Source organism: Heliangelus exortis, chromosome 4 (genome assembly GCF_036169615.1).
Source record: "Heliangelus exortis chromosome 4, bHelExo1.hap1, whole genome shotgun sequence".
Lineage (NCBI taxonomy): Eukaryota > Metazoa > Chordata > Aves > Apodiformes > Trochilidae > Heliangelus > Heliangelus exortis.
Genome location: NC_092425.1, coordinates 30,777,415 through 30,802,963, shown reverse-complemented (window position 1 = coordinate 30,802,963; position 25,549 = coordinate 30,777,415). Strand labels below are relative to the sequence as shown.

General features: G+C 36.9%; 2 protein-coding genes and 1 long non-coding RNA gene across 6 annotated transcripts in view; 1 reads left to right on the top strand and 2 right to left on the bottom strand.

The window, feature by feature from the left end:
- The window catches only part of RFC1 (replication factor C subunit 1), a 38,797-nt gene extending 16,530 nt beyond the window's left edge, over positions 1-22,267 (bottom strand). For 2 of the 4 annotated variants that reach the window (XM_071743713.1, XM_071743716.1), the window contains exons 1-10: positions 22,145-22,267; positions 17,089-17,217; positions 15,307-15,385; positions 13,293-13,412; positions 4,114-4,346; positions 3,368-3,442; positions 2,772-2,849; positions 1,830-1,917; positions 1,433-1,734; positions 257-364 (exon numbers count right to left, since the gene is read on the bottom strand). In XM_071743713.1, coding sequence (XP_071599814.1) covers positions 257-364; positions 1,433-1,734; positions 1,830-1,917; positions 2,772-2,849; positions 3,368-3,442; positions 4,114-4,346; positions 13,293-13,412; positions 15,307-15,385; positions 17,089-17,217; positions 22,145-22,147 — 1,215 coding nt within the window. In that variant the 5' untranslated portion in view covers positions 22,148-22,267. The remainder of the gene's footprint in view (positions 1-256; positions 365-1,432; positions 1,735-1,829; positions 1,918-2,771; positions 2,850-3,367; positions 3,443-4,113; positions 4,347-13,292; positions 13,413-15,306; positions 15,386-17,088; positions 17,218-22,144) is intronic. The other 2 variants (XM_071743715.1, XM_071743714.1) reach the window with 2 other exon arrangements.
- Positions 1-25,549, bottom strand: part of RPL9 (ribosomal protein L9) — a 388,416-nt gene that overhangs the window by 335,641 nt on the left and 27,226 nt on the right. The gene's annotated exons all lie outside the window — the stretch shown is intronic.
- On the top strand, positions 22,337-22,803 carry LOC139796083 (uncharacterized). The gene is made up of 2 exons (XR_011725820.1): positions 22,337-22,401; positions 22,688-22,803. It is a non-coding gene; the product is annotated as an uncharacterized lncRNA (long non-coding RNA).

The following is a 25,549-nucleotide window of genomic DNA, read 5'->3' as shown; positions in this document are numbered from 1 at the left end:
TACACCTTTAAGACCACTAACTATTTTTCATCATCATGGCTTCATAAACCAAGTACTGAACTTAATTTCTTAGTACATTTCCTTAGTCACTGTTCTGCGTGACAAGTGAGCTTTTTCAAATGCATGAAATATGTATTCGAAATAGAATACGATACCAGTTTTTAGACAGTTTAGTTGACACTGGACAGACTATTTACAGCAGTACATCTGACAAATGGCACTTCTACACCCAGAATACTGCTGTAGCCAATCTCACCTGAGGTATCTCTTTGGAACCCAGGGCTTTTGGACCCTCACGATTGAGGAAGCTTCGGTAGGCCTGATAATTGGTTCGTTTCTTTTCAGAGTCCTCAGGACTTACAGACTTGGGCAAGAGAGGAAAAATTAATACAAATATTGAATATATAAAAACAAAATAAATCCAAACATGGGCATTCAATTAAAACATTTTTATGAACCAAAGGAAAAGTTTTAACACTTTTATTTTTAATCTATTAACATGAAATACATTAGGAAGCTTGCTCTCGTTTTGGCACTTGATTATAAAAGTAGCAAAAATAGTTGAAAATATCTCAAAAAAATCACCCGAGTTTAAAAAATGTACCCATTGTTTACTGTCAAGTTTCTGTAACTTCATCTATGTTCCACACCTACACACTCAATTCATAAACTGTTGCTCTAATTTATATCCTATTTTGTTTCAGATTGATGACCAGGTATAGACAAGATCCACACCTTCCATTAAGTCTTTTTTAGGATTTCTACTTTTAAGAGACATTTAATCTGTAGGAAATTATTTACATCTCGCCCCAAAAAAAGCTGCAGTCTCTCCCTCCACATTACAAATGTTAAGTGTCAAATCTGATTTATGATTAAAACGTGTGTTTTGAGGTTGCCAGTAACTGTGTGTTCAATAATTACTGTTAAAACTAAATTAAATTCCCATGTAATACATCAACTGTAAGAAATATACTTCAGAAAAAGGAGACCAGGGAGCAAGAAGGAAGGGCAAAAAAACCACCCAACAGTGCCATTCATCAGTCCAATAGCAGTACAGACCCACAGGGTTACCATGCTCACACAAACAATAAGCTTTCACTCACTAGCTGTGTCAGAATTCCTGCATTCTGCATTTTTCCAAGAAAGCTATGAACAAGCATCAAACTGGTTTTGCAGTGTATATGCATTCCTTCATGAGCAATAAAGAACACTCATTTCTTTCATGCAGTTCTAATTACACTTTTCAGATCATTTTTTTCCCTATAATTTTTACAGTTTCCAGGAATTGTAAATTGCCTTGCCAAAATTTGAAGTCTTAAAATTTGCTAAGATTCAAAGTACCAAGGTACAAAAGTGACATGGAAACAATAATTGAAAGCTATTTTCCTGCTAATTCCATCAAGCCCACTAGATTAATTTTGGTAGCTCCTACCTCAGACTTCTTGGGAGAAATTTTCTCCTTCTTTGGTGTTATCTTCTCTTCTTTCCCCAAAGCAGTTTTCCCCTTTGATACAAAGCTTTGAGCACCTCTTTCCTTTTCAGCTAAGTCTTCTTTATGTTTCAGAGACACAAGCTTAGAGCTTGGTTTCAAAGGTAAGGTCTTATCCATCAACTGCCTGGCTGCTTTACCATCAGATGATTGTGGAGACACATGAGACCCTTTAGAATGTTCAGATTTAGTTTGCTCCTTTCCAGTGGAAATCTTTGCTTCACCTGCTGAGTTTGTTGCTTTCACTTGATAGAAGGCAGAGAGAGGAGAGCACATATATAAGAATGTATCTCATTAACATGATGACTTGCTAAAATGTTTTCTATGTTCTGTCTCATACCTCTTTCCAGCTGCTTGTATCTCTCTGTCACGTTAGGACTGCTCTTGATGCTCAACACTGTTTGCTCACCTCCTGAATCTTTCCGAGCCTAAATGAACACACAATGCCAAAGTCAGAGATGCATGTCCTGAGCTACCATTACATCCAGATCCCAGAGTTTTCTACTGTTAAATATGGCAGACTGAATGACATCAAACAAAGCTGATCCCTACCACACATCAGAAAAAACCTCTATCAAAGGCAAGCAGATGAGCAAATTCATCACTCAGCCATGCACATAATCGTTCCTTAAGTCAAAGACCACACAGATTTCCAGGATACAGTAAATTTTTATTCCAGTAGGCTGATTATTCTAGAAGTAAAGATAGTTGCTATATTCAAATGAATTTTAAGAGCCTTGATGTGCAACTCTGAAAATATTTTACTATGCCTTACACCACAAGGTATGAGTTCTGGGAAAACTCCCACCACTGGTTTTAGTCTGAAATTCAAGATCACAGCTCACTCCTTCACTCAAAGGAGAGTATTATCCTCCTGCCTTTTTCTCCCATCACTTGTCACCAAGTTGTGCCACTGACTTGTCTTACTTGACCTGGTCCTCCTGAACCAATGGAACCACAGCTTATCTAAACCATGAGTCTCCAGCAATACATTTCACTCAGTTAGAACTAGAACTTAAAATTGTGCTTGGGGAGAAGCACCAGAGGCAGAAGAACAAAGATACAATGATGCCTGCTGCCTGATTAGGAAGGACAATTTATTTACTGAACAACAAAAAGCCAGGAGGAAAGCGTGAGAAATGGGTATGTAACTTTTATACAAACACTTTCTTGCTGATTTTAATGCATTTATATGGAAGTTTCAAAACAAAGGGTAGGTGTTTAAATAAGAACACTCCCAGCAACACAATTTCCAAAAACTGAAGTTTAAAAAGAATCCAACCTTTTTCTTCTGTGGTGTTTCATCCAACATGGCCAAAGTTTTAGCAAATTCTTCATCTTCATGCAGCTGTCTCTCCAGCTGAAAGAATAAAACATTTTAGGTTCATATCTGACAAGTTTTAATTCTACTATAATTTTTTAGAACTCAAGACAAAAAATTTATCTAAAATAATATACAAATACAACAGCACATAGCTGGAAAAAGTACATACTACCGAAAGCAAATAAATTTTTGAAAATGCCACTGAAAAACTACCTGGTTCTCCTTGCCCCACCACCTCTCCCCTGAAAAAAAAAAGTGTACTTTTCTTGATAGAGTTTGGACTTGTTACACTAAAAACATTTAACTGCATAGGACAAGAAAGTGTGGATAGACAGAAAATCAAGAGAGATGTTCTATTTAAGGAACAGAAAGAATGCCCATAAAAATAACTACACGGCTACGTTTGCACATATTTCCAAGAGTTAAATATACAGATGAATTTTACTACACTTATTTGTAGTGTACATGGGAAGTCCATCTTAATTTCTTATGGAAAAACATTTTAAGTTAAACAAGCTGCTCTAGACAGAGTAACAAATTTATTGAGATTTCACCTCTGAATCTTCTTCAAGTTGCAGTTGCCTGGCAATGGCCTCATCATCCGCAGTGCTCTCTCTGCTTAGTGAAGGCTGTATTTAAGAACAGAAGACCAACAGTTCAGCTTCTCCAATACTGTGTAAATTGTAACTTAATCTGTATGAGTTCATTTTTTATGCCTCCAGAAAAGGACTGGGAATAACAGAGGCAGCATTTTATTCATAGCCTTCTAACATTAACACTATAAAGCAAGGCTGTTTTCAAGAGATTTTACTACTCAAAGCAAACCACACTGCAATGTAAGTATCCCATTTCTTCAAACAATGCTAAACATCTCTGAAGCTATCCCAGTTGGCCAGCATGAAAGAGAAAACAACTACAGTGTGAATTTTTCATATCCTCCACACTCCATTTGCTTTGTTATTCCATGAATACATGTGCCACAAAGCCTGGGAAAATGACGTCTCTCCTCTCATCCCTGCCCTCCCCCCCCCCAACTGGAAGCTATCCCATCAACTACTTATCTCACAAAATGAATTAAGAAAAGTCACTTGGGAAGAACTAATAGAGAAAATCTTTTCAACTTCATGCTACTTCTCAAACATGAAACTCTACTTTAAAATTCACGTATCATCAGAATTGAACTCATACTCGAATGGTTATTAAAAGTAACATGAAGCAGAGTAAGTGAAGTAGTCATCAAACTGTTAATTTTGATCTATCAGACACATGAGCAGTCTAAAAAAACCACAACCATACTCACTTCTTTCCTTTTACTTGCTACAAGTTTCTTTTCTGATCGTTGGACACTGCTTGTCCCAAAGTAGTCGAGTGCTGAGGTGGGAGTCTGCTTCACTGGAGATAATGGTTTGCTTTTAGCTCGTGGTTTTACATCCTCCTTTTTCACTGTAGCTGTTCCTGCACAAGTGACTGCTGATGTCCCATTCTCCTTTGGTTTCTGGGAAGTTCGCTCACTAACAAAGTTGTCTTCTTCATCTGAAGATGAAGATTATTCATTTACTTTTGGTACATGGAACTTAAGTTCTTATAATGGAACTGTCAAGAGAACTATTTTGGCTGATTACATCAACTCATATCTTAAGAAAAAAAATACAGGTATTTAGAAGTTGTTTTAAAAAAAAGTCTGAGTTGTGTAATACATTGTATTTAACATCTTTAATAGCACAGTTTAAGTCTTAATAGATTGAGTACTGAGATAAAGATGCATAAAATTTATTACTTCTGTTTACAGATTACCTCTCATTTAGAAAAGTTCAAAAAGAATGCCCTCCCTTCTTCTGTATGGTAGATAAGGAGAAAATCTACGTCACTGAAATGTGAACCTTTTCCTTAATTAATGCAATATTAAATTGGACACCACAACTCTACCTTCACATAAAATGTACAATACAAATCTACATTTATTTTATTATTTTATAGTATTCATTAACAGAGCAGCTAATATAGGTTTGTAGATTCACATGTTCTAAAGAATCTCTCAGCATTACACTATGAGCCAGAGGAAAATAGTACAACATTATATTTACAAAGAAGCTTACTCAAGAATCTTCTTGAATATTTTATTCTTCAAGAATTATTACCAGTTATATGTAAGGTACTGCTGATTGGCTTATGAATCTTTTAGCAGAAACATTTCAACATTACTTTTTCCCTGTTAGTCAGAGAGTCTAGGAGGTATTCTACATGCTCAGTATTTCAGCACTTGAATACACTCTCCTTCCAGTACAGCCAAAGCCTCAAAGAAATGCAGTCATCTCACAGAACAGACAAATCTGACAAGAGATCAGCATACAAAATATATTTTGCAATTTAAAAGGAAGAGAAAAAAACCGGCATGCAGTTTCATTAAGAAATAGCCCACAGACCACTAAAGAAAACCTCCATTTTTCTTTCAAGACTCTTCTATAATAGCCAAGACACGGTCTCCCCAGCAATGAAGAAGGGTTTTATAGCCATTTATTCATTCTGGACCCAAACTCTTCCACCAGTCAATCAGCAGAAAACATTACCTAAGACTTCAAAGAGTTTTGTGTCACGGTGTGAAGTTCTACTGGCAGTTACACAAATTAAACACTATCACTGAAGCATACAAAACCTTCCAAACCCATTACCAAATTATTAGATTAATCTGACAGCACACAAGACAAACATCACTGGACAAACTTCTTGATTACTGATAAAAGCACTTTCTCCATGAAATCTTCTAAAAACTCAAAAGTGTGCAAGAGCTAAGAAGTAGACTGCCATAAAATCCCCACAATCAGACGCAGAAAGAATAAAGCACAAAGAGTTGAGAGGAACAGAAACAGAGGCCACCTCATTTACATGCCTCTAACTGAAGTCTGGTTTTACTTTTCTCAAAATAAGAGACCTTTCAGACACTCTCCTCAACATATCATAAACACAGAACATCCTTAACATCCATTTTATAACTGAACTTAAATTGACAGTATTATCACAAAAACGTTCATTTTCCAGTCACCTCCAATTTAACTCTACAGATTTCTTTAAATACAAAAATTTCTTTTCCTAACCACTTTCCTAACTTTAGACAATGTCATGTCTGCAATCAGTTTTTGTTATATATTAGGCAGAGATAAAGGGAAAACATTATTTTTGCCTTTCCTCCATGGATGGTTGCAACAAGTGTCTTAGGCATGAGCTGGAACTTTCTGCTACTGAACACTTACTAAGCAGAATATAAAAAGTACAAAGAGGGATCCTTACTACTCATAGGAGAGAAAGTTCAGAGATAAAGAAAAATAAAACAAAGATACATCTGTAAGATAGGACATTGGTTCAGCAGTAAGAATGCCTGAAGATAAAAATTACAACCTATGAGAAAAATAGCATTTTAGCCAATTCAGTTCACAAAGCAATATATGTTGGAGAAAATTCAAGCTCAGATCCTTCAGTTGACAGCAGCAAGTTCTGCCACAAAGCTAAAAGCTTTACTATTCTCAACATGATTTACTTTCCTTAGCCAGCAATAAGTCTCTTACTGTCATTTAGCTGAATTTAACACACTATTACATAGTTGGGAGATTTGGACACTAGATGCTATAGGCACCTAATTTACCATACCTTGAGGTCTGAATAGGAGACTGTTTATGTCAAATGCAGTTTCAGAAATATTTCTGCTTCTTCTAAATCTTTCAGTTTAACAAGAAGTAAATAGAAATCAACAGATGTTGATTTATGTTAATGCAGATGTAATTGCATTTATTTGTCTTGGAAAGAAGATACAAATTCTGTTCTGTCTCCTTGCCCCCAGCTTTGCTTAAGCTAAGGACTGTTCCATGCTAGAAAAGAATCTTATCATGACTATTGCTATATCTCCACGCAATATTGATTGTTTTCATTATTCACTCATAACCATTCAAGTAGCAACGCAACAGTAAAACACCCAACAGGATATTGCTTTCTCTCAAGATGAAAGAAGCAGAGTAAATATAATTAGATTTTAATTAAAAAGGATGTGGAATTGAGTTATTTATAATGCCAGTACTAACTATTACCAATAAGTAAGAGTGTTGCTTTAATTACATCCTTCCTAGAAACTTCATAGAAGCAACAGGATTAGAAGCATTTATTGGCTGCAAGCGGTGGCTGAACTTGACAGCACTTGGGAAAAGTCATGTATAGCTATAAAGAAAGAAAATGCAGAATGAGAGTATGGAAATGGTCATTGGGAAACAAACCCACCCCTATTCTATTATGTGGGTTTCAAAAGATGCTTTAAGGAACTCTGACTACAGTTTTATCCCAGGTTCAGGAAATTCATAAACTCATCACAAATCCACCTCATTTCTGGGCACTCTCCGTATTTCAAGAACATCAACTTTTTCAGTAAAATCTTAACACTTTTTCCTTGAACCAAACTGCTCACACATGCCTAAGGGCCTGAGAAGTGACCAGCAAGGCTAATCAGATGTACACTTTCAGTTCCCTCACAGGCAGGCAACTTCATTTACATCTTTGAAAACATCAGAAGCCCTAGTATTGCTGCTCAACTGTTCAGGTCAATGTTTCTTAACATATGATCTGTAAAAGGAGAGAGGCACCATCAAGCACATCAGGAATTTGTGGGAAAACATTAAGTGAAAATCTGGTTTTCAGCTTCTAAAAACTGTAGGTTAATTGTATTCTTATAGGAATTGCTAGGTGAATGGTTAAGACAGCCTTACATGAGGGTAGGGACTTCACAAGTAAGGAAGAATAATCAATTTAAGATCAACTAGATTACTTTTCTGATGCAAAATCTTTGTAGAGAAGAACAAGACTATTTCAAGAACAGTACTTCCTATTTACATTGATATATTTTTGTGTGCTATACCATGAAAAAAGCACTCTGAGCATACAGATTTGGTTTTTTTTCAGGATTAGCTGAGAATTACAAACACAAGCCAAGCCCATGTATTCTAGTTGAGTTTTCTGGAAACTAAGTAGATGTGATAAAAAGAAATAGTCATGTGATTAATGGAATAGACAGGCATGGCAACCGGGAGACTGCTTTTAATTATTCTGGATGCAAACACTACAGAAGAAGCAGGGACCTAGTATGCCAGGCAATGCACAAGGACAAACTTCCCTAGCAACAAACAACAACAGTTAAATCCTAGAGGTAAGAACTATTCCAGGACATTAAAACACATCTGGCTTTCATTTTACACAGTGTTCTAGCAGTAGCACAATTAAGTTAATAAACTAATGCCTGCAGCCCACCTGTAACTGTTTGTTATTCCTCTTCTACTTCCTAGCCTCACAGTTTCACAACAGGTTTTCACCTGCTAATTACAGAGTAACATATGCAGTTGTCCCCTGATCCAGCTGTGCCAAAATTATCAAGGCTGTTTTAAATATTTGTTTAAATTCAGGTAATTTTAAAAGGTTCAGGTTCAGCAATGACCTCAGCAAGTCTAAAAAGGAAGCAACCTATTGCAGGAAAAGACAACAGGAATGAGCAGCAAAGGAATCACCCTCAGACGGCCTTCAGAATAACATATTTTATTCATCTTCATTTATTATTTCTGTACTGTTGAGTTCCCCATCAGTATAGAACATAATTCCATAATTCCCATTTCCTATTCTGTTTAAAATGCAAAATCAGGCAGAGAACCTCCTACTAGGATGATGCAAGACCAAATTCAAAGATAAGCAGAGCATCTACAGGTTCCAAATAACTCATTATGATAAAGTATATTAAATTAGTAATTGCAGACTACTACTAAGGATTTCTAAATAGAGCTAAGCAACTATATATCCCAGGCAAAAGGCACTAAATCTACATTTCTTGCATAAAATTACAATATGCTGGAAATTGTTCCATTTCAACGGCAACACACCTGCACAAGTACTGAAAACAGCTCCTGTCTTAAAGAACATGCAGTCCAGAGCAGCAAGTGTTTGTACAAAAAGAAGTCATTACATCAGGTTTTGATTATTTTAAATCAGCAGTCAATACTCAACAGTCCCAGAACTTAGCAGGCTTCAGTTTTGCATTCATCTTTTGCTAAAGTAAATCTTGAAGAACATTATTTTGAAGACAATCACTGTTTCTCAAAAGGAAAAAAAAACAAACAAACCCAAAAACCAACCACACCAAAAGATCCCACAAACCAGATATCTATTCAAATGCAAACCCTGTGACCCCCCCCAGAAGAACCAGATGTTGTGTAACTAGCAAAATGCATTTTTTTTACCTTCTTCCTCATTTAGAAACACAGTCGTTGCAACCTACATTTCAAAAAATGTTCTGTACAGACATTTAGATTTTTAATGTCCTTTCTCAACTATCTTAATTGATTTTAGATGTACTACAAACATGTACTTTAGACCACAATTGCGAGCACTTTGCTTATATCGACAAGTCAAGGTTCCAATCTGTTAGAAATACATAAGGCCTACCAGAACCATTCCAGCTTTACTGCCCTGAAATCAATTTACATTTGGATTTTCCAGTTATCAAAGATAAATTCAAGCAGTTGCCTCTGTCATGTTTTTCACCTTAAGGGGAAAAGGTTCAGCAATCCAAAACCGCAACGTAGCAACTGCCGTATCTAATTGTAATTATACACTTTAATACCAAACTACATTAAGTCTTCTAATACTCTTCTTTTCCAGTACATTCCAAATAGAATTATTAGTAAAATATGTACAGTTATCTTTTAGAAACAACTTTAAATATATTCAGCCTTCTCATATTTTAATGATCCCAAACTTATTTTTAAATTGAAATTAATTACTTTCATCTGCAAAATCATTAATTATAGCAGCTCCTTCCAAATGAAATATACTTGGCATAGCAAGTGCTGCATGTATGCAACTGCCAAACATTAACTCTACAGTTTATTCCAGAGTTTTATTCCCTTGAACTGATTACTTTTATCACAGTAGCAGTTTTATCATTTCACAAAAGCAGTTTTGAAGCCTCAACACACAATGGAACTCCATGTTCTGGTTTAGTTGCCTGAAGTTACCTGCATGATAGGAATATTCAGTGGCACAAAATCAATAATTAGGAAACAGGAAAAAAGTAACTTGAAAAAAATCCAGGCAACTATAAGTACATTCATTTTTTCCAGATGCAGCTTAGGCAGCTCAGCTTACTGAGCCACTCAGGAGAGGATGTTCTGGTCTAAATTAATCTAGGAAAAAAAAAAAACCAAAAAAACCCACACAAGAGAGTAGTGTCTTACTAATGCAGCAGATTAACTGAGTCAAGACCACTTACTGAAGAGTCTCAGTAAGCAGATCTGAAAGTATGAAAGGGAGAAAGATGATCTTCAGCAAGTAAAAAGGAATAAGCAGGGGAGAGCAGAAATATCATCTTCAAACTACAGACTGCAGAGCCACTATTCTGAAGAATAAATTTGCCAAGTGACTCCAAGACATTCCATTCATGTTCAAGATGATTTATTTAGAACACAACAGTTAGTACCAACTATGATAAAAATTTCAGAGAACCTTTGAATTATAAATGAAACAAGGCTGATACAACAAAAAACAAACAATTTTTGATAAATTAAAATACTAAAATAGATGTAAATTTAATTCAAAAGAGTAAAGCTGGAGTGGTTCTGGTGGTCCTTCACTTTTTTTAACAGCATAGAACCTTTTTATTTTGCTTCAGGGTTAGTCAGGGGGAATTAACTTCATTTCGCTTATAAAAAGCGATTTACTGTGGTCTAAAAAAAAACAGGTTCTGTTGTTTCCTTAACACACCACTTTCATGTTAAATCTCACTTTAGTGTGAGTTAATGGGACTGGGAAATCTATGCAAGTCACTATTTTCATAAAGTTCTACTCCAAAAATTACTAAGAAGTACCTCTGTGTTATGATCCTTGGTTCTCCCTTAAAAATGAACAGTACAGAAGAAAAAAAATATTTGTACTTACAAGACTAAAAACATTAAAATATGGTTAAGATTAAAGACTGATCTACCTAATCTTCAACAGGAAACGCTGGAGATGAGAAACAGGCATTACTTAATTGAAAAGAAATAGGCTGTTCCCCACACCATGATTTCCAGTCCTGCTATAGATAGGCTCTATTTTAACAATACTCACTCCTAAATACCTTCTACATTATCCTCTGTAACACTACTACCTGTTTTTTCCTAGGATTTCTACCAGAATCTATACTCATTCTTCTAGTGCATTTTAAATCAAACTCCCTTCGGGTTCAACTCGACAGTCTCAACTGACTGCAGAAAACACTTCAGAGGAAAGCTGGTACACAGCCCACTATTTATCACCTTTACCCATTTTCATCTAAGTATATATAAAAGAATACACAATGCTAGCATTGCCCAGGCACTAGTACTGGCAATTTTTTACTCCCCTATGAAAGGTTTCAATCTAAGACACACTTACTTACCAACAATCTGATGCTAATTTGAAAAACTGACTGGCTTTTTTCAGTAGCACTAGCTCCTGATTTTTTTTGGTATGGGTTTTAGAGAGTTTGTTTCCTTAACCCCTCCCCTCCAATATTCTCTTCTAATATAGAGTCTATATTCTACAAACACATTCACAAGCTTTTCCTCTTATTCTGTCTTCTAAGCTCTCAAGGAACAGCTTTCCAGTAATCTGAAATCCTTATACAGTTTCTACCACTTTGATTTGTCTAGCTTTATAAACCATTCACCCTACAACTAAACAAGGCTTTTCTAGAAGAAGTTATATTTTGCAATACTCAAGGGACTAAGGCAATTGGTACATATGTATAATCACATGTAGATTACATGACTACATGATGTATATAAAAGATTAGGTATTGACTAGAAGTGAGGTCACAGTTCCTGCCAAATAATCACCTCTGATGAAACCAGATGAGGTTCAACAAATTACAATAACAGGTCATCTTGTACAAACAAAGCTCAAGGTTCCACACTTCATTAAACAGTCAAACAAAATGTTATTTTACAAGTACAAACATTTGGATTTTTTCCCAATCCACTTAAGACTGTTCTACCAACCAAAAAAAGGCTCCTTTTTCCCTTATTACCTGCCAGACTAACTTCACTTCTTTAGCCATCATTAAGCTAAACACTTATTTAAATAAATTTGTTTCAATAATTTCAAAGTATAATTCTTATAGAATTACAAAAAGCAACTATTCTTGATTTTTTTTGCCTTTAAAAAAAGGCAACTTCACAAACTGATAAAAAAAAAAAACGAAGTAATGCAATAACCTCATCAATCACTGAAACCAAAAAGTTCATTGCCCCAACAATTTTCAAGAAAGCTATATCCCACATAGTTATGTAGAAGAGCTGCCAAAAATTCAAGCAACAACAGGAAGAAAATTTCAAATTAATTTGGAAAATAGGTTGAGGCAATTAGCTACCAAGCTTCTACTGACTGCTTGATGCAAAAAGGCTCTTTCAAACACACACTGCCAGGGACAGAGCCCTTGAGAATGAGATTCTGACTCTGGAGTCCAACATGTATATTCTTCATTTAAATTTGCAGATACATAAGGCTAGAAGCAAGAGAGAGGCAAATGCCTACAAAGTTCATTAGGATTTTTTCTATCTACTATTTCTAGATTGCTATTCTTGTAAAAGACATTTATCTCAAGCCAATAGTTGTACCACTAACACTAAAGCATACCCAGCTTGACAGCTCCATTAAACTGAAGAAACAATTTATACAGATTAAACAAATTTCACATCTCAAGCCTCAAGGTTACAAAGGCATTGTTTTAGTCACAGACTATTGAATCAAACTTCTGTGTACTTAACACTGTCTCAGTAAGAGTAACCTTGAGCTGTGGTTTTCAGGAATTTCACTAATTCCTTGACTAGTAGTACGCCTATGCAGAAAAACTATTACCACCTTGAATTGCACAATGAACCTAAATCCATACTGCTTCTTCCTCAGGAATTTGATCATTTATCTCCCCTACAATCAATGCTATTTGAGATCCTTTTAATTAGGAAAAAATTGTTGTTAAAAACTGTTGAGGGAAACAAAGTTTCGAATGAAAAGAAATAAGATGGATAGTGGTCAGGTACTTTGGAAAATTGAGCTCACTTGAACAAATGATACAGTACAGCTAAATGCCATGTCAGATATCTAGAACAATAAGCACAATTCTTCTGAGAAGCAATGACTCTTAAAAGAGCCTGAGAATCTATGGAATACTCCTAAGCAAGTGTTAGCTCCTAAAATTATATGCCTATTTAAATCAGCCTAAGCCACTACCCAACATCACCTCAGTTTCATCCTGCTCTTGACTTCACAATACTTGAGGCTAAACTTCTGTCATGCTTTTCAAGGAGAACATAACAAGTTTTCCTCAAGGTAAGATTTCATGGTCATATTGAAGAGTGATCAACCCAATAATCTATCCCATTTGTAAAATAAATCCACCCCACTATAGCTTGAAACAGAGAGATACATTTCTTCCATTACCTGTCTCTGAAATATAAACAACAGGATCCTGCTTTAGAACTTTACCAAGTTTTGAAGCAGCTGGTTTTTTCTCAGGTAGCTTCTTGGGTTTTTTCACCAATTGTACCTCCTCTTCTGAATCTGTATTTTGACCACACACAAACATATACAGGCTTTAAGTAACAGATCACATTCTCACACAGCATTAGTTAACATGTTCACATACATTCAACTGAATGAAAGATACTGTATGATAAATCAGAGCAAAGCTTCATTTTTCTCCATTAGCTAATGGCCTAGACATCATTTAATATTCCAGCATATAAATGACTAAAAGAAAATTTGGTGAAAACGCTGTCTAGACAGTAGGTTTTGTTTACATAAGAAATATTTTGTTCTTTATTCCAAGAACTGCTATGCCTGCATGAAAAGTCTTCCAAAAAGGAAACTTTTTGGAAACAAAGAGTACCACAGCAAATTATTTTAAAAAATCCAAAACAACTAAGAAAATACTAAACAAGAAACCCCAGAACAACAAAATTTTAACATAGCTTAATTAGCCAAATTAATCTTATATGGTTTTATATTATGCTGGTATAAACACCTATACCAAAAGCTAACAGGCTAAAGTAGATCACTGAGACTGTACACTGATTTTTCAGAACCAACCATTCTTCATATCCCAAAAGCTATCAAAATGACAAAGTCAAAACACTGTGGATTATGTAACCCTACATCCAAATGAGTAAGCAGGACAAACTGAACCTGTGATAACTAACGAGTTTGAGGGGGCTGCATTTCAGAGCCTACCTTTTTCCACTATAATCACTAATATATATCGTAATTATTAAAGAAAACCAAACATCCACATCCCCCCCACTTTCCCCCATAAATGCACAGTTTTCCATCTTCAGAACTGAAAGCAGGATTTCTTTTCCTCTTCCACTACTAATAGGCTAGAATTTGCAAAACCTGCAGATGATATCAGCACTTTAAAGGTAGCAGCTGAGTTTAATTGCTTTTCTGATGACTTTTAATGCAGAAACATTTCTACTGCTATTCCCCACTGCTAATTGTTTATAAAACAGTTTATGAAGATCTGTGCACATTTTCCTATGCATATTATTCTGACAGATGTGTAATCATTTTTTTTCTACAACAGAAGCAATCTTCTAAATTGTAAAAAAGATCTCTTCTAAAAATTGAAGCTGAGCTTTCAGTAGGAGTCAGAAACTGTAGAAACCACTGCAATCTTCAGTTTCACAATTATTCAAGATTAAGATTACAATTACAGTGGGTTTAATTGACATAAAAGCTCAGCAAGACTGAATTATAAATTTCAAGCTTTTAAATTAAATGGGACTTTTTTTTGTTGGGAGGGGGTGTTTTTGTTGTTTGGATGTTTGGGTTTTTTTCAAGATGCAAGTGGTTTAAAAGGAATTTCCTTTATTGTAACATTCAAGAGAGTATTTTTTAATGCAATAGCAGTTACATTGTGTGTTCCATACTGTATAGTTATAACTATGGGATGAACATTTACCACATTTAAGACACATATGGAAACAGATTTGCCTTTTAGAACAATCATTATGTTCAAACAATACAGAAATGTGAAATTGTAGCAAATTATTAGCCTCTTGTACCCAGCAAAGGATGTTACTTATTCCCAACAGAACAGGAAACCTAAAAATCCCACTAATTTATATACATTTTAATAACAAGAAAAAGAGTCCTGCATTTTTTGCAGATTTTATTATCTGAGCTTGGCTTTTGAGGTTTGGGGTTTTTTTTTGTGGCTTTGTTTTTTTGGTTTAACAGGTATTTTTTCAAGTTACTTTGCATCATATATTACATGCATGGCATACACTGCACTCCTTATCAAATGGATTTAGCTATCAAGCAATAATTACTGTGAAAAATACTTTTATTGCATTTACTAAAAGAAACCAACCATAGCTTTCTTTCATATGTACCATTTACCTAATTGACTTTGAAAGCTGATGCAAAAGATACAAAGGAGTACTGTAAACACTACCTGAATCATAGATTATTCTTTTTTTCTTGCTTGTTCCTTTTGGTTTGTAATCATCATCTTCAACGGGTGAACTATTCACCTAAGAGTAACAGTCCATTAGTTCAACCAGGAAACAGCTTCACTCAGTTACGCATTCAAATTTACAAGTTTCAAGCAAATTCTAACAGATATTATTTATTTCCCAGTATGACATTTACAAACAGCCTTGTGCTGACTCAGGAAAGTGCAGGGAAAAATAAGGAAGAAACTGCAGCAATAAAGCTAAATATGCTCCAAGCAAACCACAGACAATTAAATGAGGATAAATATTTAAGTTTATTACCAATTACAGTAAATCAACAGATTTTCAAGCACTACCAACTTTCCATCAAAAAAGAAACTGAATGGTCCCACCAGAAACAGAGATTGTACAAGCCAAAAATTTATTTGTATGGAATTCAGCTTTCCTTTATAGAAGTGGCTTCACTCTGACCACCAGAATTTGACATGACTTTTGAGTAAAACATAGCCAACTGAAAAAGGAGAAAGCACACCCAACAGCTGAAGCTAGATTCATTCCCCATTCAGTGTCCTGGTTGCTTGCAGCTTCTCCTCTCACAATAAGAGATTGTATCACCAGTCACAGCTGATAAACATCAGCTCTATCTAGCAGCAGATAAATTGTCTATCTAGCAGCATCTAGCTGCTAGATCTATCTATCTATCTATCTAGCAGCAGAAATTGTCACAAGAAATTTGCTGGGATTTTATTTTTTCAAACACAAGTTTTAGAAAAATCAAAATATGGACAGGTAGGAACCTTCCTGGGTCTACCAAACTACCAGTTATGCTTGTTTTGTGGCCATGCACACCTGTAAATACTTTTAAAATATAATTCTCAATAAATATAACTACACATTCTACAATCTACATTCAATTCTAATCTGAAACCTGATAAAGCCTCAATATAATCAGAGAATTCCAAAGCAGAAATAATAGATCACAAGATAATTGCTATGTCTTTCAGTTCCATTGAATGGCCCTTTATATTCACATTGAAACAAGGAAATCATAAAGCAAAAACATTTATCTTTAGGTAACATGCTTCACATTAAACATTCTACCCTATCAGAAATCCTTCCATTCTCCAAGTGATTTTAAAGCCCTCTTTACCCACTCATTTCTTTTTTTATACAACTCAGATGATTAACGTGTAAAGTACTCCGAGACTAAAATGCACATAATTTTAAACTTGTCATTTTAAAGAAATTGGTCTCTGTAATATGTTTACATAAGTGACCCCATCAAAAAAGGCCATGTTAATGTTTCCCCCAGTAGGTGTTACAACACCCCATTAAAATAAGTCAGAGATTACCTCAAGCACAGAATTTACCTTACTTGAAATCATGACATCTGTGAGATGTGCCTACCTCTACTGAGCTTAAGCCTCAAAATTAAGTAAAAAGTTAAACACGTAGACTTACTTGGAGAACTACAGGCTATAGCTAAAATAACTTCAAATGCATCCAATTGTTTCTACATCAGCATGTAACCATAACTTCTACCTACCTCTTCTTCGCCCTACAACCCAAATGTTTTTAAAATTAGCAATTTTCATCACCACCTACAAAGTTTTATTGCTAGAAGTTAATATTAAGTGGTCATTTCCTCCCATGCCTATAAAAACAACTGACATATACCCTAGTTTTTCAGCATATGAAAGGAACTATGACTTTAAAAAAATGCTACTACACAATCCCATATCAGAGAAACTAAGCATTTCACAGTAAAACACAACACTAACCTTAGTGTCCTTTTCCCTTTTCTTTGCACTTGAAGATCCTTCACCATTTTTAATTTTTTCACTCTTTTTCACAGCCTCACATTCTTGTCGCTTTCCAGGATGAACAACACCAAAAAACTTTCGGATATCCTAGTAAAAGGGAAAACATTTATGAATTTTTAAATACAGGTAACTCTTATAAGTTTCACACTACAAAACAGCAATGCACTTAAGTTATCAACTTAAAAATTATCAACTCAGCTATAAAGCAGCACCCAAAGTAGGAAGACAGAAAAGCACCAAGGGCCAGAAAGCAGCAAGACATTCTGCATTCTTGACTTTCTCAGATGCTTAGGACAGTAACTCTCATCTCACTACAAAAATTAAATAATAAGAAACATATTAAAATTTAAACAGAAATGGCTTGATATGAAGAGCTCTAAAAAGTCTATTTTGGAACCATATTATCTGACCACAGTACAACTGCAAAATCTAAATATATAAAATAATCATATGATGCTTCAGTTTCAAAAAAGCACACAAACCCAAATCTGACTTCTTTTAAAAAAAACTAGTATTTCAGCTTTTTAAAATAAAAAAAACTTTAAAAATCAAGAAAACATGTACCTGTTTAGTATCACTACCTCCAGGGGCAGCAGCCATTTTAGAGAGAACAAAAAAGTATCCCATTTGTCCTAAATATACAGCAGGTAAAGGGTGTGGGTCAGGACAACATTCTATCCAGGTGGTAGCTATTCCCCATCATAGAGTTCAGCTGATGAGTTTTTTATTTTTATAGGGAACTACAACTAAAGATGCAAATTCTAAGTAATCTCCATAAAAGTCCAATTGACAAGGAAGGGTGTTTCAGGCTCCTTTTCTCTTACCAGTCAGTTTCCTGGCAGTTTGGATTTGGATTATCAGAGAGGGTTTAAAATCAAATCGAATTACAATACTTTAAAAATCAATTAAAAAATCAAATTACAATAAAGTATGTAATTTGAAAGCATACACAAAATATGGGGCATATAAAGATTTACTTAGTACTTTTGGGTTAAAACAATGTTGTAGAATCAGAAATGTTGTTCCCCGAAAAATTTAGATTCTTTTATTTACCTGAATATAATCACATGGATTCAGCAAACAAACAGTAGACCAGGAAGCAAGCTTATTCAGTGAGACTTAAATCATTTCCATCTATGGAATTTATGCCTTGAGGCATAAATTTTCAAGACTCTACTATTTTACAGGTATTCCTATAATATAAATGCAGGATTACATAAACTCTGAAATTTTGACTGTGGACAACTATAGGTAACAGGTTTGAAAAAAGCATCTACTTAAAATATTGTAAAAAGTAGATTCATAGACTTAATCACTCAATCATTATTACTGACCTCTTTAAAGATGTAACGTAATTAAGACTTAAGGCTACTATATTTTATAATGCAAGTCATATTTCATTAGATTAACAGTTCAAAAGAATTTTTTTGTCTTATTCAATGCAGCATCTTCTACCCATTTATTAAGAAAGCACCTTGCACACACAGATACTATTTTTGCTTTGAAAATACTGTGGTGATACTGCAGGTACATATTCCCAAACTACCTTGTAAAGTTAACTCCCTCCATTTCTTTCACACAAACTGCACTTCAGTCCTCAAGAAACAGCATCTTTTTCCCTTTTACTGTTACATGTTTGTATTTAAGGAGTTTTTCAGAAAATTCTGTGAATATCAGCATAAAAGTCAACCAGAGGTTTCAGAATAGAAGTTTGTACTAGGGTAATAAATTTGAATTTCCCATAGTAACAATCTACTTTTGAGTGACTAACCTACTAGTGCCCTAACCTACAAAGGAAAATTGGCATCTGTGTACAGTTATAAATTCTTGCACCTTTAGCCATGCTGCTCTTCAGAAAAGGTATCCACTGCTGGACTGTAGCAGATGGTGAATTTAGAATTGCTTGGGAGAAAAGTCTGCCACAGTGCCACAACAAAACTATATTTCCATGAAGCTCTTATCCAAGAATCATGAGACATTTTTGGTGCCATTTTTTAAGAGATGAAAAATAAAGCCTTAATTCATTACATAACTAATTGCAGAACGAAACAATGTAAGTAGCTCTGAGACTGATTCCCATCAGACAAGTTTGACGACTACTTCTGAATTGTTATATAAGCTTATGCCCCAGTTAGGATCACTTGCCTCCAGTCTGGGTTTATCTATTTAACAAACTCTAATGGACCATTTCACTAGCATTTAATACCATACACACATACGAGTTTTCCCCAGGTGGAAAAACTTCAGCTTTTATTTGTGCACATTCAAATGAGGAAAGGCATGCACCAATGTAATTGTTGAGTTTCCTTCTGGGACATTCTTCAAAAAAATAAAGGAGTCATCAGCCTTTTGTATCCTGCAGATACATTCATCAGCAGGGCTGCCCCAGGTGGTCCCCTTGTCCAGAAGGCCAAAAGTAACAGGGCAAGGCACTATTAATATGGCACCCCACTGGTGCTTCAGCAGCAGCAACAAAACATGTAACTTTAAGCAGTTCCATCTAAGTAAGAGATGGGACTAATAAGAATTTCCAATCACTCTCACTGACACACAGAAACTGAACAGCCAAAAAAGCTGTGTTAAGGTGCACTGGTTCCTGCTGAACCATCTCAGCAACTGCATGATCTCAGTGATGGCTGTGCCATCCAGTTCTTGCCAATTCTGACTTCCATTTCAAATCCTCCTCATGTTATGCGGTAACATGAGTGATTACTCAAGTTTTCTCTTCAAAGATTTTGATCTATTTTACTGAGGAAAACAACACAAACAGAAGCTAAAACCTATTTGTTAGGTAGTACAAAAGACTAGTATATTAGATGAGTCTGTTAGGATGACTTTTAAGACTTTAGTAAATACCCAACTCAAAAAAGTCAGGTATAAAATCATAAATACACCATGCTGATTATTTTCTGCATTTCAAAAGCATCCTAAAACAAAAATAAATTACTCCAACAGTTTGATGATAGTACCATCTCAACCTAACCATAATAGACACTGGTTTTAGAAGACTAGTGTCCACTAATGTAGATGTACTTTAAAAAAATGTATTTATTTACAGTCTACCTAATTCAGTGCAAGTTCTATGCATACATCAGTTCTGGTAACTGGTGTGTCCAGAAGAATTGCACTAACTGAAATAAAACATAGTATTACTTCAGTGAAGACAGTAATGCTTGTTTGGATAAACTTAATGTTTACTAATAGTGGTAACTGCAGCAAAGGCAGTACACAGTACTTTTTGAGCAGTATCACAGTCCTGAGTACATAACAGCTGATGCTACAGCTCTGGCCATAAGAATGCCTCTCTCAGCTAGAGGCAACTCAAGTAGCCACTACTCACAGTTGCTCACTCTCAGTTGTACCAGTGCAGCTCTCACCAGTACAGCTCTCACCAATACAGCTCTCTGCTTGGGAACTGGGTCAGGCCACTGAGCCCAGTAACAAATCTCTTCTAAGACAAATCATTTAATTGTGTAACTCTAAGCACGTCACTTCAGTGCAGCTGAGATGTTGTAGAACCAACCCAACAGGGATTACTTACATCCAGCACTACATGGTAAAAGGCTGTTTGCAAGGTATGATGTTAATATGCTTGTGCTGCAACTGCACACACAGAACAGGCTGAACAGTAAATAACACCACCGTATTTTTGCCTGTGTCTCTGCAGCAGGGATAGTTGTACAGCCTCTTCAGAGGGTATGAGCTGAAGCAACTCATCCTCTTCTCCAAACAGTAGTTGTCTTCCTCCCTCCTAGGAAAATGCCAGATACTGGAGATGTTTAACTTTCAGAAGACTACATAAAGGGAGAAACTCTTTGCCCCAGGAAAGTGTGACAGGAAGAAGCAAATCTTCTACTAACATCAGTTTTCTAAAGAGGTGTGATGACAGGAGAACAGGAGCTGCAGACTCATCCTCTTATATAAATTTAAAGTCATAAGCCACCCTAATGATTTATGAAAATATTAGTTAATCGTGTCAGCATTCTTAGGTGCTGGCAGACCTCTGCCAGTACAGTGAAAGACTCAGACTGTACTGAACATCAATGTTTAAACTCTATGGAGAGTCCAAAATTGCACTCAAACCTAACTAGCTTTGAAAGGCATTTGTAAGCCACAAAAACATGTGCACAGAGACTCCATTTGAGTAGAAGCAAACTTATCTGAGCCAGGGATGAAGGGTGGATGCCATCTTATAAGGGCTGCAAAAGTGAGCAGCCCTCTGCATATCACATGGCCAAACATTTGTATATTTATATTTACAATATATATTTATTTTTACAAACTCTTTACACCCTACTGAGAGTTCTATCCTTTACAAACAAGTGTCTATTTCTAGATTTTCAAGTTCTTTTTTTCCCCAACTGAATTGTCCTCCTGAAAACAGTGCAAACCATCCATTTCAGAAGCAGAAACGCCCTCGTGTATGCTCTTACTGAAATTAAAAGAAGAGTTAAAACTTGGGCAGACTGTGTTTAGAGATAGATCAACCCATCCGCCTTCCCCCGCACCTCCGGGGCAAACCCACGGCCCGATTCTCCACCCGGGTTCAGGGGAGTGAGGGGGTTGATGGAGAGGCTTAGACGCTTCTGCATCGGGACAAGGGTAAAATCGCGGACGTGTCCTAGGACAGGGGTTTATTTTCCCGGCACGGGTGCGGAGCGGGGCCGCGGCCCCTCAGGGCGGGAGCGGCGGGAAGCGCGGGAGCACCCGGCAGGCGCGGAAGGGCGGCCTCTCCTCAGCCGCCCCCCCGCCTCTCCCTCCCGCACAGAGCTCCGCGGCAGCTCAGGGCCCCCGCTCCCGGAGGTGAGAGCTCCGTCTCGGCTCCGCTCAGCCCGAGCCGGGCTACAACGGCCCCACCGCCCGCGGGGCTGCAGCCAGAGGCCGCGTCAGGCGGCCCGTCCGACCGCGGGACACTGCGCAACGACCCTTTCCCTTCCCTCCCCTACCCGGGGAGGAACCGCGGACGGGGGGTTAGTGGCCCCGCGGCCCCCCGGTGCGGCGGGCTCAGGCTCACCATGCTGCCGGCTGCGGGTCACCTCGCTATCGGGACGCCTCCGGCCCCATGCCGCCCACCCCGCAGCCTTCGCGCCAACTCCCGCAGCCCGGCGCGCGGCGCTGCCGTCACAGCCGCGACGGGCGGGGCCGGAACTCCCTGCGAACCGGGACGGGTACCGGTACTGGTACCGCTCCCTTGGACCCGGGCTGCGGGGCATGGGCGGCGAGTGAGGAGCCTGGCTTGTCAGGAAAGGGAATGGGAGCAACGTGGGTCGGGTTCGAAGTGCTGCGGCTCCCCAAGGGGCAGCTGTGTCTCCGGTCACCTCTGGTGGGGAATGAGAGCTGGCGGAGTTGGGGGGGGGGTTTAACGAACAGGGGAACAGGACGGGCACCCTGAGATTTGTCGGGTTTTAATGCACTGGGACAAACGAAGCATCCTAAGTACCTGGACAGCTAATAACGCAGTGCAGACACAGTCAGCCAGGTCTGAACCGGCACAGGAAGGAATTTCCTGTTAGTAAACATACGCTGATCCCTTCCCTCTTCTTTCCGGGTTGTGCAGGAAGTGTCAGGCTTGGATTCCTCTGTGGTGTTTTCTTCCATGCATTAAGGCTTGGGAGAGCTCGGAGTCTACATCTGAGGAGTCCAAGAGAAAATAAAAGTTGCACTCTGTCTTCACTCACTGTCCTGGTTTGGGCCAGGATCAGGGTGATTTTCTGTCTTTTGCTTTCAGCTAAGTCTCTTGTAAGCAGTTGCACTTGCTGAAAGTAACAGAGAGAGAGAGATTAATAGCATCTGTCACTCGGTTTAATTGCCGGGCCAATGTTAAACCATGACATTCACTCACTCACTGTTGAATTTCCAATCATTTTTTCCCCCTCTACTTGCCAAACACTGGGAGGGAATAAACTTGGGCAAACCGAATAAAGCAGATCCCCGTCAATAATTATCTGTCTGATGTTTGGATTCTGCCAGGCTGCTGACTCACCAACAATTGCTAATCTTGGAGAAGAATGGAGAAGCCAAAGAGAATTTGTGACATTAAAGATACTGCCATTGGGTTAGAAAACCACTTATCAAAAACCCCTCAAAAGTACAAACTCAATTTGTGCTTTTCCAGTGCTGTCATTTCTATATCTCTGTATTCATTTAATTTTCTTTCTTTTCTTTTTCCAAGAATAAGAGACTGTCTCGGTGGCATGGTCAATCTTCAGCAAAAATAATTACATAGCAATAAAAGTCAGATGGTTTAGTCTGATCTGAGAAAACGTGAACGCTAGTGATGCCTATTAACCATTCCTATTTAATTCTTTAAATTGGACATTTATCAATGGTAACACCCCATTTGTGTCGAACTTGCTGCTGTTCTTTTATGAACACACACATGGTCAGGTGGAGTCTTGTATCTTCAACATTAGCAGAGCTCATGGGTTTGGATTTCTGTGAAAGAAACACACGACAGAGCAAGCCAGTGAATGACAACCCACAGCTTTTTCCACCTGATTTGCAAGTTATTCCATATGTACTCAACTGTAATGTCTATGCAAGCAAAACTGCAATCTCTTTAAAAAACATCTGTGGTGATCTGTTTGTATTTGAGTCTCATTATGTAATTTTTAAAGCTGTGCCTACTCCTGATACCAGAACTAATGAGTAGTTAAAATGGCTGACGTGTAGCCAGACAAACTGTTTAAATAATGCTAAAACAATTATTGCAGGTGGTTATCTCTATTTGTAGCTGATAAAGCTACCTAGAATAACATCCAGCAGAGCAGTATCTGCTTGGGGGCTTGTGACACGTTTCTTGGAAGGCAAAAGTTTAACCCTTTATGGATAGATCAGACTTGATACCCACAGTGGCTATGGAGGGGAGACAAGAGGATACCTCCTGCTTCTACACACATGGCTATGAAATCCCTGGAAGTAAGAAAAACCTTGATCTGTCATAGGGAACAAAGCTGACTATTCTGTATTATGATGTGCTTTTCAAGATAAAACAAAGGCAATACCCCTGTTGAACCTATAATTGATCATGGGTCATGTTTTAAAGGTCTATTACACAACTAAAAGTACACATTTTTAAAAATTAGCTGAAGTACACTCCATATCATCACTCTATTTACAACTGATATTACTAATAATAAAAAATCAGACTAGTTTTTTAACTTTTTGAAAATCATAGGCTATTTGGCATTTTATGTTTTTTCCAAAGTACATGAAAAAAGTGAGATACAAACTCTCAAAACAGTTTTCTTTCCTTCTAGAACAATACCAGTCCTACTGTTATTATTAGAGAAGACTTTGTCTCACTTACTGAGGAGGTTGTTTATGAAAAAAAAAACATTTTCTTATATTGAGAAATAAAAACTGGTCTATTTTTTTGTTAATATTTTCCTGTGTATTTTATTTTCAAATTTTTGTATATTTATCTGTTGATACAAATTTGGAATTGAAATCAATCTTTACTGCACCTTCTGAAGAAATGTTTTTACTGCTCTGCAAAAATTGCATTTTGAGTTGTTTGAAACTAAATTGAGGTATAAGGTGGATACTTGTAACTTAACACTGAGGTACTTTTGAAGTCCATGAGGCAGTGTTTCTCATGTTTTAGGCGACAATGCACTTCATTATTTAAGAAATATTTAAAATGGAACAAAGATGTTCTGAACTTCACATGTATCCAGAGGATCTCTGAGGTTAAGAATTGCCCTAAAGAAATACAGTATGGTAATGCTGAGATTATTAGGAAAACACAATATGTTTCCTGAAATTCAAATTTCTGGTTGCATTCTGTATTTTTCCATAGCATTAAGAGACATTAAAATACTCCTTTCCTAGATGGTAGGCTCTATTTTTTGAAGGAATCCTGTAGGGAATATTTTGCTTACTAGAGTCTCTGGTAAAGAAAATATTTTTTTTTTTATATTGTAGAAACAGGAATTAGCATTTTGTTGCAGAATAAAAATTCCAAAAATTCTTTGTAAATCTGTGGTCCAGTTTCTATTTACGTTAGGTTTTCTATAGTATCCATCTCAATTATGTGTCTTCAGAAAAGAGTTGATCCCACCTCAAACAGTTTTTGCTGTGTAAGGTCAAGGTATAGGTAAAGATAAGTGTTTGGCTTGCGTCACAGCGTTGAGGGCAATTACATAAGTTGTGCTTTTTTGAGCACCTAACACTAGCAGATATGAGCAGCTAAGTGAACTTTGTCTTCAGGTCTTTTCTCTCTGTTTATTTGCATATCTAGGCAGAATGAAGGTCTTAACTGGGATACTTGGTCCAACATTACATACAGTCAAAACTCCTTCAGCAGTTCTGCAGATCAAACCCCAGGTTACAAGCCAAGACCCTAAAACATATTTAAAGGTCAAGGGAAAAAGCTGTTTTCATAATTTTAATCTCTTCCCTTGGCAGAGGTAAGGAT